A 13,681-nucleotide genomic window follows, 5' to 3' on the forward strand; every position below is an offset into this window, starting at 1 on the left:
GGCAGTGTCACTTTCATCAATGGCGGCTGCCGAGTATGAAACTAGAAATATTTCACAAACAAAACATTCCTTTTGTGACGTTGTTGATGTTCTAAAATAGAAGGAAAAGGAGTGAAGTAGAAAAGCGCAAGATTGCTGTGGTGGCCGTCCTTTCCCATTTCGCAAGCAATAGGGATGTGTTCGGGCTTTTCTGCAGGTCCGTAGGCTGCTCGATGAACGTAGCTATTCATTAGGTTTCCTTCATAATTTTTTGTTTGTTTTTTTCCGGCTTTGCAAAGCGGAAAGACTAAAGCTAGCGGATTTCTCAGTGAAACAAAGCTAGGTCCCCAAAAGTAAAACTTGAACGTTTCTTTTTAGTCTCGTGTGTCGTTATCAAAAACAGGGTCATACACTATATGCGAACTAGTCAATCGGCAAACGCAGTTTCGATTCATAATTGAAATGCGTACATAATGAGGAATATAATATTTGATTCTAGAATATCACAACTAACAGGAAAGCTATTCACAATCACATGCTGGTCGTTCCCTATTCTACTCAATCGTGTATAGTTGCTTGCACAAGTTTTATGTACAACGACGCTATTAGAAGTAAATAATCACAGTTTCATACTGGCTTCCCACAAACAAGAAAGGGCCGATAATTCTCTTGTATCATCTAAAATGCATGCAAAAAGTAAAAGATCCACAAAATGGGTAGCCGAATTAATACGAGCTGAAATATTTTATTACTAGTATTTCATTGGCATCAGGCTTGCGGTCTTCATCACGAATTTGTCTAGCAACACAGCGCTTGTGTCAGTCTAGTCACGTTTGCCGACAATTTCATTTACTCACGTACTCATTCAAAATGAATACCTGATGAACTAATGCACAGAAGTACCTGTGCTCGCCCGTTGTCTGTGGGGAACCTGAAAATATTCACACCTCAGGTTTGCAGCACCCCAGATGCACGCAAAACATGCATGCGATGCACCTATTTGATAACCTTCGTCTGAAACTTGCAAGCAACAAAACTAAAAAAAAACGAGCTAGTTGATCTTGTTTCATAACTAATAAAATCGTACAGTGCATCGGTCACAGTGCAGGACTCAACACATGAAGTTGGCTGCTGACCCACAGGTCGTGGGATTGAATTCCGGCCGTGGTGACGGTGATTTCGATGGAGGTGGAAATGCTTCAGGCCCGTGTGCTTAGATTTAGGTGAGCGTTAAAGAACCCTCGGTGGTCGAAATTTCCGGAGCTCTCCACTGTGGCTTCTCTAATAATTATATCGTGATTTTAGGACGTTAAATCTTAACAATATTAGTAAACACTTAAACACTTAAACACTAGTAAACACTTAAAAAAGCACACACAAACTCGCATGTTTTGTCCGTGTGTGTTTTTCAGATGTTTTGGGCTGTATTCCGCGCTGTGTAATTCATTAAGTTATGGATCGTTAAATACGACTGCTCAACGTGGTTTACTGCGGCATTTATTCGCTTCACGACTAATCATATATCTTATCCTTCCCGAATTCACACTTGGCCTGGCACCCGAGCGAGATAAACGAGTGAAATCTCCCTTGTGATGCCAGTGAGCAAGGGACAAGGTTAGAAAGGCAAGTACTACGGACACAGACAGTAAACCACTTATTCCTGAGCTGCGCGTCCTTACACATTCACAAAATAAGTAACAAAAATGATAGGTAAACAAAAGAATCTTTCACAGTTAAATAAATTTTTTTTTACTTATGAAAGCTCGCAAAATACAGTAAATGTGAATATCCACATCAATCTTGCTTTGTTCTGGCTGATTTTAGGATGCCTCGTAGCTGCTACCCACGCGCATTTTCTTGAAACGGAAAGTAGCCCTCAGTAAAAAGTTGATGGAGGCGGGATGATGCATTCTTCCACGCAGACCCTCTTGGTGGTGCTACAGATGTCGTTCTCCTGACAGACAACAGCGGGCTCGGTTCGCTCAAGATTACATGCAGCGCCACTCTCTGAAAATCGGCGATGTAAGGGAAGAACAAAGTAAGAATTAGTCATCCTCTAGTGCACAGGATTCAAGCTGTTAATTAGGCGAAATTGTTGAAAATTGAAGCAGAAGCACTCACAAAATCACTTTAGAGGGCGTAAAAAGTGTGATTCTCTCTGAATTCAGTGATGTGAAATTTCTCAAAAGGGAACGTGAACAGCATTTTTTGGGGGGCTAAAAAAAAGAGGCTGTGACCGCGGGGCTACTGGAGACGCTGTGCAAAAACTATGACATCATTTTTTGTATACCAAGTTATCTAGAACGGCGCGTTATCTGCAATGTTGTCTTCCACGAAACCTGCTTAAGTATGGCCTCCTCGATTAGTGACGGCAACGGCGCGTCACTAGTTGGTCACGAAGGCCACGTTTGAAAATACGAGAAACACTTGTTCACGTATATTACCCGGTTGTTGGTAATTAATTTACCTATCGTATTCTAGTTGTACAACTGCAAGTTTCGCCATACTTATTTGAGCCTTTGTCAGAGAAACGACACTATCACACTTCGGATCAGTAGACGGCATGAACCTTATACGTCATAGGACAGCAGGGCTCCGCCAAGGGAACCGAGGGGAATGTGAATGTCCACGTCTACACTTTCGGCACCCGATTGATGGCCCTCGCTTTATTTTGGCGAGGCTCTATGCCACGAGGGCAAATGGAAGAAGGCGCTCTGCATTTAACAATATTATGAAGCGCTCTTACGTACCGCACGGTGGTTGGCTTGGAGAATTCATCGTTTACAAATTGAATGAACGAAAAATTCCTTTCTCGATTTGACGAAGTTCCCGACTAAAAGAAGAAATTTCGGTATGTTTGTCGCATCTTTAAATAGTGTTTCGTCTCTGTATATAGGATTATTTTGAAATTAACTTATTTGTGATTTAATTTGTGAAAGTTACATGAATAACCAAGAAAACTTTACATTTCGGCAAGTTGGAATTGGTGATGTGTATTACTTCTCGAGTTCTTGTTCTTGGCCTGCCCAATTGAAAACGAATTATTAACGCTCCGTTAGAGATCGTGGGATACTGACATTTAGTGGGTGGTAAAACAGCCACCTGAAATGGCTGTTACCTTGGATAACGAACCCTCTGAGATTAATTTTTCTTTGATTGCGTGCACGTGTTAGCTTGTCGCGTGTTTGTATGCAATATGTATACAGCAAGAATTCTTACTAAGACATAAAACGTAACACGGACGTTTGAGAGCGCAATATATAACGCGCCTTTTCAAATGTGAGAAAACTGTCGCAGCATTTGCTCGATGAGTTGGCACTTTATTCACTCCACGCGCTGTACCAATCAATACACCACTCTACTTGGAGCAGATATACCAAGCGCGCGGCGCGAGCATGACTATTTCATCGAAAATTAGATGCTAAGCGTCTTATGGTCAAGCTCAGTCCGGTGTGCGGCGTGACCACTCTTACAGCGCATGCGCTCCTTTCCCTCTCTCTCTCCTGTAGGCATCCCTACCAGAGGTCGCCAGCGACGTTTGCACCCCTCACTGCGCACGCGCGTCCCCTCTCCCTTCTCTCTCGTCTCTAACGTTCCCCCTTCTCCCACCTCGTAACGCCAACGCAAGCAGCGTCTGCTAGCGAGTTTTTTTTTTTTCGAAAAAACCGTGTGCTCGCGCTGCACTACCGTTCACTGGCCACCTTGTATATATAGGTAATGCATCTTGAGCTTCAAGGTAGTGCCGATTGGAGATTTCTCCTGTACGTTGTTGAACAATAAAACTTCGCAGCGTGCGCGTTAACTAAAAGCAGACTGCGGGTATCTGTGTTCAATCGGAGTCCCCTGTCTCTCATTTTTCGTTAGCAGTGATTTGCATGTTCCAGTAGGAAACAACGATTCATCCCTGCGTGCTTTGCGCCTCGCCATGTTTCTCTCCTGCGTAACAACTCGATTAGCGCCTGCGTCAGCCCCGCCGCAGTGGTCTAGTGGCTATGGTACTCGGCTGCTGACCCGCAGGTCGCGGTATCGAATCCCGGCTGCGGCGGCTGCATTTTCGATGGAGGCGGAAATGTTGTAGGCCCGTGTGCTCAGATTTGGGTGCACGTTAAAGAACCCCAGGAGGTCTAAATTTCTGGAGCCCTCCACTACGGCGTCTCCCATATTCATATGATGGTTTTGGGACGCTAAACCACACAAATCAATCGAGCGCCAGCGTCAACGCCACCGCCAGTGTAAGCGTAAGCGCCCGCTGCTTTGCATCTATACATGGTATCCTTCTGTTAAATAAGGTACAATTTTTTTATTTAATAAGATTTTTCATGAGATTAAGAGACTCGACTTGCTTCAAACATGTTTTTTTAGTGGATTCACCCCATACAGTCACCAAGTGTTGAAACATAACCATGGAACAAACTATACTCATTGCAATGGCTGCTCCGATATCAGTCATGCTGCAGACCAGTATGAATGTTTTTCTAATCTCCTTCTCAAATCGTCTTCAGAAGTGACGCTGCAAAATTACTGAGAAACTGCTTATTTAAATTGACAATAATAAATGACACGTCGTTCAACACCCCCTCTCCTTCATTCGCTGCCAGCCCGGCCTTCGCGCGAGGCTAAATTTTCTGACTACGGCCCGAGGAGATTGAGGCCCCGGACTTAGTGTGTTTCGGTTACTCACCCATCACCTGGGAACATATTCTGCAGCAAAGTTCCAGCGTTGCAGTCAGGGGTGTCATCGATTGTTCATCTCCTTCACAGGGAGGAGCGAAACACTGCAGGCACGGGTACTTCGTCTCGTCTCCTACGAGGGTAATGTTGTGGAAGGCGAAGTACTTGCCATGGTTATCCTCGCAATCCTGACTCGACGATAGAGCGATCATCGCCATTCCCACCACCAGTATGTTTTGCATTACGCTTTTGATATACGAAATTAATTGCGCGAGCACTCGCTCACTAAGGCACCAAGTTTGAAGAGTCACGTGTTGATTATACAGGGCGCCAGCGAAGAGAGTGGATGTAGCAATGTTCTTTGCCTTGAAGAAGTCGTCCTCAAAGCTAGCACTTCAAAAGGTGCGTGTACGTAGTTAAATGTGGGTGGACGAAATCGTGTGCAGAAACAGCTGCATTTGCGCGGTGGATGTTAATACAGAGGCTCCTTCAAAGCATCTTCTCGATCTCTCACGTCATCTTTATTTTTTTTATTTTTTGTGCTAGGTGCCTGGCCGCAGCATCATTTTATTTCCCACATTCGGCTTTCACTCTATACGCATACAAACTGAGATTTGAGAAAGTTTTATCGCTACTTTTTTACAGAGGTCACATGCGAAGCATAAAAACTCGACATGATTCTCTAGTGGTTATATAGCTCAACTGCTGACGCGTAGTTCACGCAATCAAATCCCAGCTGTGGTGGTCGCATTTCAATGACGATGATATACTAGATTCCCGTGTAAGTAGATTTCGGCATAGAGAACACCGGACGGCAGACAGTTCTGTTGCTCTCCATTATAGTGTTTGGTATCGGGAATAAAAACATCAGCTGATAATATTGAATACTGCGGAACACGTAACAGAATATGTAAACGGCAGTTATACATTTATTGTACAATGATGGAATACCAGCTTCTCCCCAGCACGCAGCTAAATTCTGCAAGTGTTTTAAATGCTTCAAGTTGTCTGGAAACTTTGGAACGCCGACGTTTGGACATGTGGTCTCGATAACTTCAAGGCTACAAGTCGCAGCCTTAAACAGGACAGTGCCACTTATCGAACCATTAGCTCCAGCGACACCTCATGTTTGTAATTGTGCCTGTGTAGAACTGTTGTCTGTCTAGCTGTTTTTATAGCGGCTGAAGTTTGTGACTAGGTGCGCGTTGCCGTGCTTGAGGTGTGCTTAGTGGCTTCTCTACTGTCAGTTATTTTATCGAAATAACAACCATATGAGTGATCTCGAAAAAATTGCCTTCGCCATCTCCGTCATGTCCAGGATACACAGATGTAAATAAAAGCCACAAAAATGCACCTGAAGAAAAAATACGCGCCCAAAATTTGAACCTGTCACCACGCGCTCCACAGCGCTGTCGCGCGAGACAGCGCTGTCAATGCGTAGAGATTTGCAAACTGACCCAGATCCCGATACTGCAGTTTTTTGCAACGATGCTATAAAAAGAAACTAAAACGCTTATATGTATATAGTATGTCTGACAAAATAAAGAGTATTCGAAGCATGACCTTACAGCAAATATGCCTATAACGCCTCGACGATTCGAAGTGACCTTGTCCGCGAAATCCTTGTTTCATTATGTAGGAGGTACGAGTGAAAATACAGAGCTGTCACTTCAATATTGTTATACATCCTGAGCCATAATTAAACTCCCTTTTGCGGCCTTCTTTAACACTCTTTATAAACCGGCAATGAAGGTTTGATATGATACGTAAGAGAAACGTGCCCTTACAGAACTAGTTGAATGTTTATTATGCATCGATATATGAGAACCTGCACAATGTCTACTTGTTATCACAGCTATCGCACCGTTTTACTCGAATAAAACCAGTTTGCACATCTCCAACGCATCTATGAACGTGTACCATCATCAATAAACGTTTGTGCAGTTAAGATACGCTGTAAGTAGTGATCCTACATTTGGATACAGGATATGGTGAGAGAGAGAGAGAGAGAGATAAATAGAGAGGAAAGGCAGGGAGGTTAACCAAGCTTGGCTCGGTTGGCTACCCTACACTTGGGGTGGGGGAAAAGGGGAATAATAGAATGAAAAAAGACAGAAAAGAAGAGGAGTAAGAAAGAGAAGCATAAATAGTCAGCTCGCAAAGTGAATGTTCTACAAAGATATCATAGACAAGCATGTAATAAACGCCGGTACTAGTCATACACTAATTCGAAGTGTCACTTCAGGAGAGAAATTGCAAGCTTACCCTATTACTGGCAAGGTCAGTAATAGGGTAACCTACATTCTCTGTCCAGCCTCGCCGCGGTGGTCTAGTGGCTATGGTAATCGGCTGCTGACCCGCAGGTCGCGGGATCGAATCCCGGCTGCGGTGGCTGCATTCCCGATGGAGGCGGAAATGCTGCAGGCCCGTGTGCTCAGATTTGAGTGCACGTAAAAGGTCCCCAGGTGGTCGAAATTTTCGTAGCCCTCCACTACGGCTTCTCTCATAATCATATGTTGGTATTGGGACGTTAAACCATGCATATCAATCACTCATACACCTCTGTCCATGTGTGCACTGACAACGCTCAAGCAACGCGAGAAGCGGAGTTTGTAGTTGTCGCCATGAACGCGCGAAGGCGTTACAGTTTCCTCTGACCATATTTCGCGCTGAAAAGCTGTGAGAGATATGACGAGCATTTGTAAAGCCTGTCATATAGGTGTGTCGATGGCGCAGCGTTGATAGCCTCAATTTGTTGTTAAGAATTACTTCAAAAATTTTTCGGTCCAATAAAATTTTCAGAAATAAGAAAGTCTGTATTTGGGACATAATTATGACGTCTGGCCCAGTGCATTTTGAAACATTTAGTGCCTTAAGACATTTATCCATTACCTGGTGGTAACGGCTCAAGGTTGGAATAAATTTGTTGGTATCTTGATGAGTCAATGTTTCAATATTTGTCCTCGAGATAAGTTTCAAAACGCCGACGTTTCAGCTCGGAAAAGCGGAGGTACTAAACAATACAGCTGAAGGACGGGGTAGACGAAAATGATAGATGCTCTCGCAGTCGTGCCTTGTGTAAAGCATTTTGGCAGCTAAATTATGTACACTTTATTCTGTTACACACTTTGATGCACGCGTACAATCATCATTCATCATCTGATATTTATGCGTTTGAAGGCCTCAATAATGGAAGAACGTACGTTTCAGAAATCAACGGCTGGTATCTTTCTGGTCTATGTAGCCTATATAACACGAAAACCGGGGCTCTCTAGTATAATGTATACATAGCGTGTATTACATATCTTTCAAGTGACGAAAAGGTTATACTTTTGCAATAATGATATTATACCCTACACTGCATAACCTCAAGCTTCCGCTTCTGTTTGATCTCAACTTCCATCGTACGTCAGCGTCTCAATCTCGTGCTTTTATTTCGACCGTACCACTGTATTCTGAAGGTGCATCATTCACTATTTTTGCAAAAAACAAAAACAAAACGAAAAACAGCAGAAGCACATTGCAAAATAAATCGTTGCGCATTCGACGTAGAACGGAGTCTTGAGTAAAACCAGAGCTTCGTGTGTCCATCGTGAAAGTAGAATGGCGCGACGGAATAGATCCATAACTCGATGTAAACCGAGAGAGGCTCGTGATGTAGACAGCTTGTGAAGTGTAGTAAGTGAACAAAATATTGGTGGATGGATCTAGTAGGTCAGGAACATAAACAGCTCAGAAACACGACTGTCGAACCACGTAGCTTAAGTACCTCTTCGGTACGTCTTTATGGTTCGCTGCATCATGGAGCACATCTTTTTAGCAGCCTAGCCAGAATTATTTTGAAGTGGTGCACCATAATTTATGTATACTCGTGCGCGCTTGTATGTGTACCCGTAAATTTAGACTTGCCAAATTGAAAAACTTCCAAGGGTTGATAAAGAGATTTGACCCCTCCCACACTGGTTTCGCCAGTGCACCTGTATCACTTCCAGTTTGTTGTTTTACTCGCCGCCAAGTGATTTATTTTTAAAATGGGTAGCCATGGCCCCCAACATTAAAGTAAATATCAGGATAACTTTCCGTTATGAAAAGAACCTTCCGCACTTCTTCGTGCACCCATTTTACGCGTTACGTTTGTCTTAATAGTAACGAAAATGTCATGATGTCTGCCTACAATTTCTTGCGTACCACATTGAATTAACATTCAGGAAACAGGCTAAGAAAAAAAAGAGTATTTGGGGGGGGGGAGGGCGTATCTCGCCGAACACCTGGTATTTTTTGATCGATATTTTTTGTTTACTTTTCTCATATCAAAATATAAGGCCACTTCAAAAGGAAGCCACAAGCCGAGAAGTTCAGCTTAACGTGCTCCTTCTCACGTGAGTCTACAAAAACGAAGTAGATAGCTCTTGAGCATCGAGAATTGTGCTGATAAGTGCACATGATAAGCCTTGCGTAGTAGACAGAGGAAATCGATAATGATCAATAAAAAAAGAACAGATCGTCCATGAGGGCATGTGTTCAGCCTGCTACTTCTCACAGGCCTAGGGTGAAAAAGGCGAGACAGGGATAGATTCAGGTATGATGAGACGTGGCTATTAGCGCATGCAAGTTGTTGAGTGCTTGAGTATGCGTTCCAAACTACATGCAGGCCAGCCAAATTAACGCATACTCTGGAAACAAGAATCTTAACTTTCACATTGTTAAAAAAAACACGAATTTTATTATGGTGTGCACGTGATGCTCGACACTTCACGCACCCAGTGCATCCTCCAACAAAAAAAAATAACTGGTTGTCCAGACATCCTACCACACCTTTAGTTCTACTTTATTGAGCCTCGTATTGAGATCACGAAGACAGGTGGCGGTGTGCCGCACTGTCTTGATTCCGACACGTTCAGCAGTTAGGGCTCTGCTTCATTCGAATCTTGTCATTGAAAGTTAGGGCATACTTCTCTGTTCTGCGGAGATGTGGCTTCTCAGACTTGGTCGAGAACCTCAACGAATGCAGCACGACATCGTCAAAGATTTATGCTTCTAGGCCCGCTTTGGCAACCCGGCGTTGTAAGCTGCTCTTAGAGGTTCGTACGCTAAGACGCGACACGGGCATTGGTTCAGCCAACAGAGTGTAGTTCTGAAAAGACTTATCATTTCATAATTTTAACTTTGCTTGAAAAATATTTGCCAAACGTAGCACCAATGACCGTCTCAGAATCAGCCAGTTTCATTCTTTTACAACATTGCCGCCTCCATCGGAAATGCAGCCGCCGCAGCCGGGATTCGATCCCGCGACCCGTGGGTCAGCAGCCGAGTACCTTAGCCACTAGACCACCGTAGTGGGGCGCGGCTAACCATTTATGAAAAAGAATACTGAAAGGAATCTGCAACGGCTCCAGAGCCACCAACGCGGGCCTTTCATCGCACGTACTAGCCTAGCGACGCGGTCGAACTCGTGCGACAGCTGCGCAGACTGTCTCCGTCGTTGGGCGCTCCTGGTAAACGAAGGTGCGTGATAGGAAACGATGCGAAAGGCTTTTATTTCCAGGCCACCCAATGTTTTACCTTGAGCTTTAAAATCTTCGTTCTCGAGATACTTGTGTTCAGCGGCTATGTTTGGTAAATCGGAAGTTTATCGCGGCACTATCAATCCCAGGCTTGAAACACCACAAGGCTTCGCAAAACATGTGAAGCTCCTATACAGCAGCCTTCGTCAATATTTGGTTCCCACCTTAACGTGTCTCTTTGCAGCATGCATTCATTGGACGAATTATCAAATGTATTATCTTTCCCATATTCAGAATTGGCACAGCAGCCGAGTGAGATAACCGAGCGCGATCCGACTTGTGGGATCACTAAGCGAGTGTCAAGGGTTACGTTAATGCAAGCCATAAGAACATAGGAAGTGAACAAATTTCTGCGCTTAGCCTAATTTCGAATTCTGAATCTAATTAATAAAAACAGAAAAAACGAAGCTTCTTTTGTTCAATCAAATTTCTTTATTTATATAAAGAATTGTGAAGTAGAATAAATGCGGACATCCACATCAGTGTTGCTTCGTTCTACCAGATCTTGTGATGCCTGACAAGTGCTAAGAGCTCGCGTGCTTCTCGAAATCGATAGTTCCGATCACAAGTCGGGGTGCAGTTATATCATGGCTAGGGTGGCCGGTGGCATTCTTTGACGCAGACTTTCTTGGTGACGCTACAGATGTTGCCATCCTGACAGACGACGGCCGGCTCGTCTCGCTGAAGGTTGCACGCATTGCCAGCCACTGAAAGTCGGCAAAGTAATCGAGAAAAAGAAAATTAGCCATTATTCACTGCGTGGACATGAAGCTGCAAGGCGAAATTGTCACATGTCTCATGATAATAGTCAAATATAGTGTAAACTGGCAAAAGCACAAAAATGAGCATGACTTGCAAATAGGACACCTGGTGGATTCTGGTGCCTGAGCTGTGCGATTTTTATTACGCGAAGAGTGTCAGTGTGGCGCTAGCGCTATCTAAAGATAATAGATGGTTGATCCATCCGTCGTGGGAGTAGACATAACATGAAAGCATATTGTGTGCTTACGGAATAAGTTGAATGTTTACTAAATAATTACAAATAAGGGTGTTTATGAGCTGCACAGACATGACTGGTTACAAAGATTGTTTTTTCTGAACCACTTCACGTGGTAACCATGTGTTTAAGCATATCGGCGGGACAAACAATATTCATCGGAATCGGTGTCCCAACTCCCGTCATACAGGAAACCAGTATGAATGTGTCTCGATTCTTGACATCATTCTTCCTTCAAAAATCACCCCTGTGTTATGTATGGGAAAGGTTCTTCATTCTAATGACAACGATAGATGACATGATCTTTAATACACAACTCTTCCTTCGCTCCAATCCCGGCTCCAATCCCGGCAGTTTGAGGCATCTGACTTGTAGCGTTTGTTACTCACCTGCCATGTGGGAACACATTCTGCAGCAAACATTCTCCGTTTCGAAAATGGGCGTCACACGTTGTTCTCTATTGGCCTCACAGGGTGGAGCGAAGCATTGCAGGCACGGAAAAAGTGTCGCCTCTTCTGCAAGGTCAATTGCGTAAAAAACAGAGTAGTTGGTGTGGTCTTGCTCGCAATCCTGGCCCGCCGATAAAACTATCATCACTAAGCCCACCCAAAGTAGCTCTTGCATTATGATTTTGATGCATGAAATGAACTGCGTGACAACTCGCTTGTAAAAGCACCGAATGTGGTAGTGTCACGTGTTGTACTTCTATTCCGCCAAAAGCCTACCCCTATAGTGCGCGAGTGAAACGAGTGGCAGCACCAACAACATTTCTGCCTCAAAGAGGTGGCTCGTAAAGGCAACACTTGAAAGGTGCGCGTATGGCGCGAGATGTGTGCTAGCGAATTCGTGCGCAGAAACAGCTGTATTTGCGCGTTGCCATGGCAATAAAGACGCCCCGCGTCTCCTATATATCTCTGTTTCTCTTTCTGTACGAAGAGCCTGCTTGCGGCAGCGTTTTATTTAAAATATTCGCTTTTCACTTTGAATGCATAGCATAGTCATTCGCATTTGAAAGACTTCAAGGTAGTTGTTTTTTTTACAGTGTCCGCTGATTGCGGTACATAGGAACACGCCACCATTGTCTAGTATTGGTGCTCGACTGGAGACCCTTTGGTCATGGGAGCAGCGGCGGGCACAATTTATTAGCGGATAAATACTAGAGGTGCCTCTGCATTGATTTAGGTTCGAAGATTGTCCGATGGTATACAGTTCTGGATCAATCCAATATGACATCTCTCACAATCTAATCGTAGCCTTGGGACGTAAACCACAAACAATTATTATTTAACATTGCTGAACACGTAGCTTATTACGTGAGCCAGAAGTGTATATTACTCGTATTATCACGGTAGATAAGGTTGTCTTCCGGCATATTACGAATGCCCAGAAAGTCTGCGAATGTTTCGGATAATTGTAATAGTGCGGAAACAATGCGGTATTCTCTTGTCCGAGGCCACAAGATGCCGCCTTGAAAAAAGAGAAGAATGCTTCTAGTAGCAGGGGCTTCAGCCTCACCAACTGTTCAGAGAATTTAATTGTTGTGTTTATCTCTCTTCTCTCTCTGTCTTTCATCTCCCCCATCCCCCTCCCATGTGCAGGGTAGCAAACCGGATGCCTAATGGCTGGTTAACCTCCCTGCCATTCTTCTTATTTTCCCTCATTGAAGCTGACAGTGTACGTAGAACACGCTGGAAGCTTAAACTCCAAGTTACAGTAACACTGATAGTTGGGCAAGTTGGCCAAGCTACAGCTGTGACAACTATTGTGTACATCTCTGGCATTTCGCTATCTAGCGACGTGAATTGTCGGAAGTACCTCGGTGCATGGCATGTTTTTGCAGGGACAATGCGAATGACAGTGTTTGAAACATTACATCATTTTATTCATAACGCGGCAACGAATGACATTACGAGAGCACCCTAGGAAAGGTGGGTATTTCCCGTGACAGGATGCGAGTCATTAAAACATGAACATGAATAGCGACAGAGTGAGCCAGTTCACAGCTTAGGTTTCTGGTAGACATCTTTCCGTTGTGTAGTCGGCGAATGAACAGCAGGGCAGGATAGACAGGGCTTACATGATCCACTTGCTCCCGCCTGATATTACATACACACAGACGGAAAAAGTGTACTCACGTAGACATGTGACAACATATGCACCATAACTCTTTTTTTTAATCTGTGAGCTTCTCAAACGACATCATAATGATACATCGAAGTGTTATATTTACATTGATGTGTCTGGATATTTCATAAGCTCGAGAGGAACACGTTCTGAAAAAGTGTTCGCGAAGTTTTCATATAAGCTTCGCTAATGTCGTTCAGAGTAGCGTTGAAAGGTGGCATAGCAGAGTAAAAAGAAGGAATGGATATCAAATTTACATCTAAGCTATCAATACTACTTATAAACACTTAGCTTGAGTCATAGTAATATAGAGCTTGCTAAGGCGGAAGGTGCCTTAGCTCTATTC

General features: G+C 43.8%; 2 protein-coding genes across 3 annotated transcripts in view; one reads left to right on the forward strand and one right to left on the reverse strand.

Moving 5' to 3' along the window:
* Nucleotides 1-13,681, forward strand: part of LOC119181180 (uncharacterized) — a 767,515-nt gene that overhangs the window by 282,524 nt on the left and 471,310 nt on the right. The window lies entirely within an intron of this gene.
* On the reverse strand, nt 1,802-5,024 carry LOC119180633 (uncharacterized). The gene is made up of 2 exons (XM_037431745.2): nt 4,661-5,024; nt 1,802-1,986 (listed from the first exon to the last, which is right to left on the reverse strand). The coding sequence occupies exons 1-2, from the start codon at nt 4,890-4,892 to the stop codon at nt 1,856-1,858; spliced, it is 363 nt and encodes a 120-aa protein (XP_037287642.2). The 5' UTR covers nt 4,893-5,024; the 3' UTR covers nt 1,802-1,855.

The sequence above is a fragment of the Rhipicephalus microplus genome, chromosome 10 (genome assembly GCF_043290135.1).
Source record: "Rhipicephalus microplus isolate Deutch F79 chromosome 10, USDA_Rmic, whole genome shotgun sequence".
Taxonomy (NCBI): domain Eukaryota; kingdom Metazoa; phylum Arthropoda; class Arachnida; order Ixodida; family Ixodidae; genus Rhipicephalus; species Rhipicephalus microplus.

Bases quoted from the DNA above. Each gene is read 5' to 3' on its own strand.
- LOC119180633 (XM_037431745.2), bottom strand. From the start codon at position 4,892: ATGCAAAACATACTGGTGGTGGGAATGGCGATGATCGCTCTATCGTCG. The intron at 1,987-4,660 runs GTGAGTAACCGA...GCCGATTTTCAG, and splicing joins AATATGTTCCCAGGTGATGG to AGAGTGGCGCTGCATGTAAT.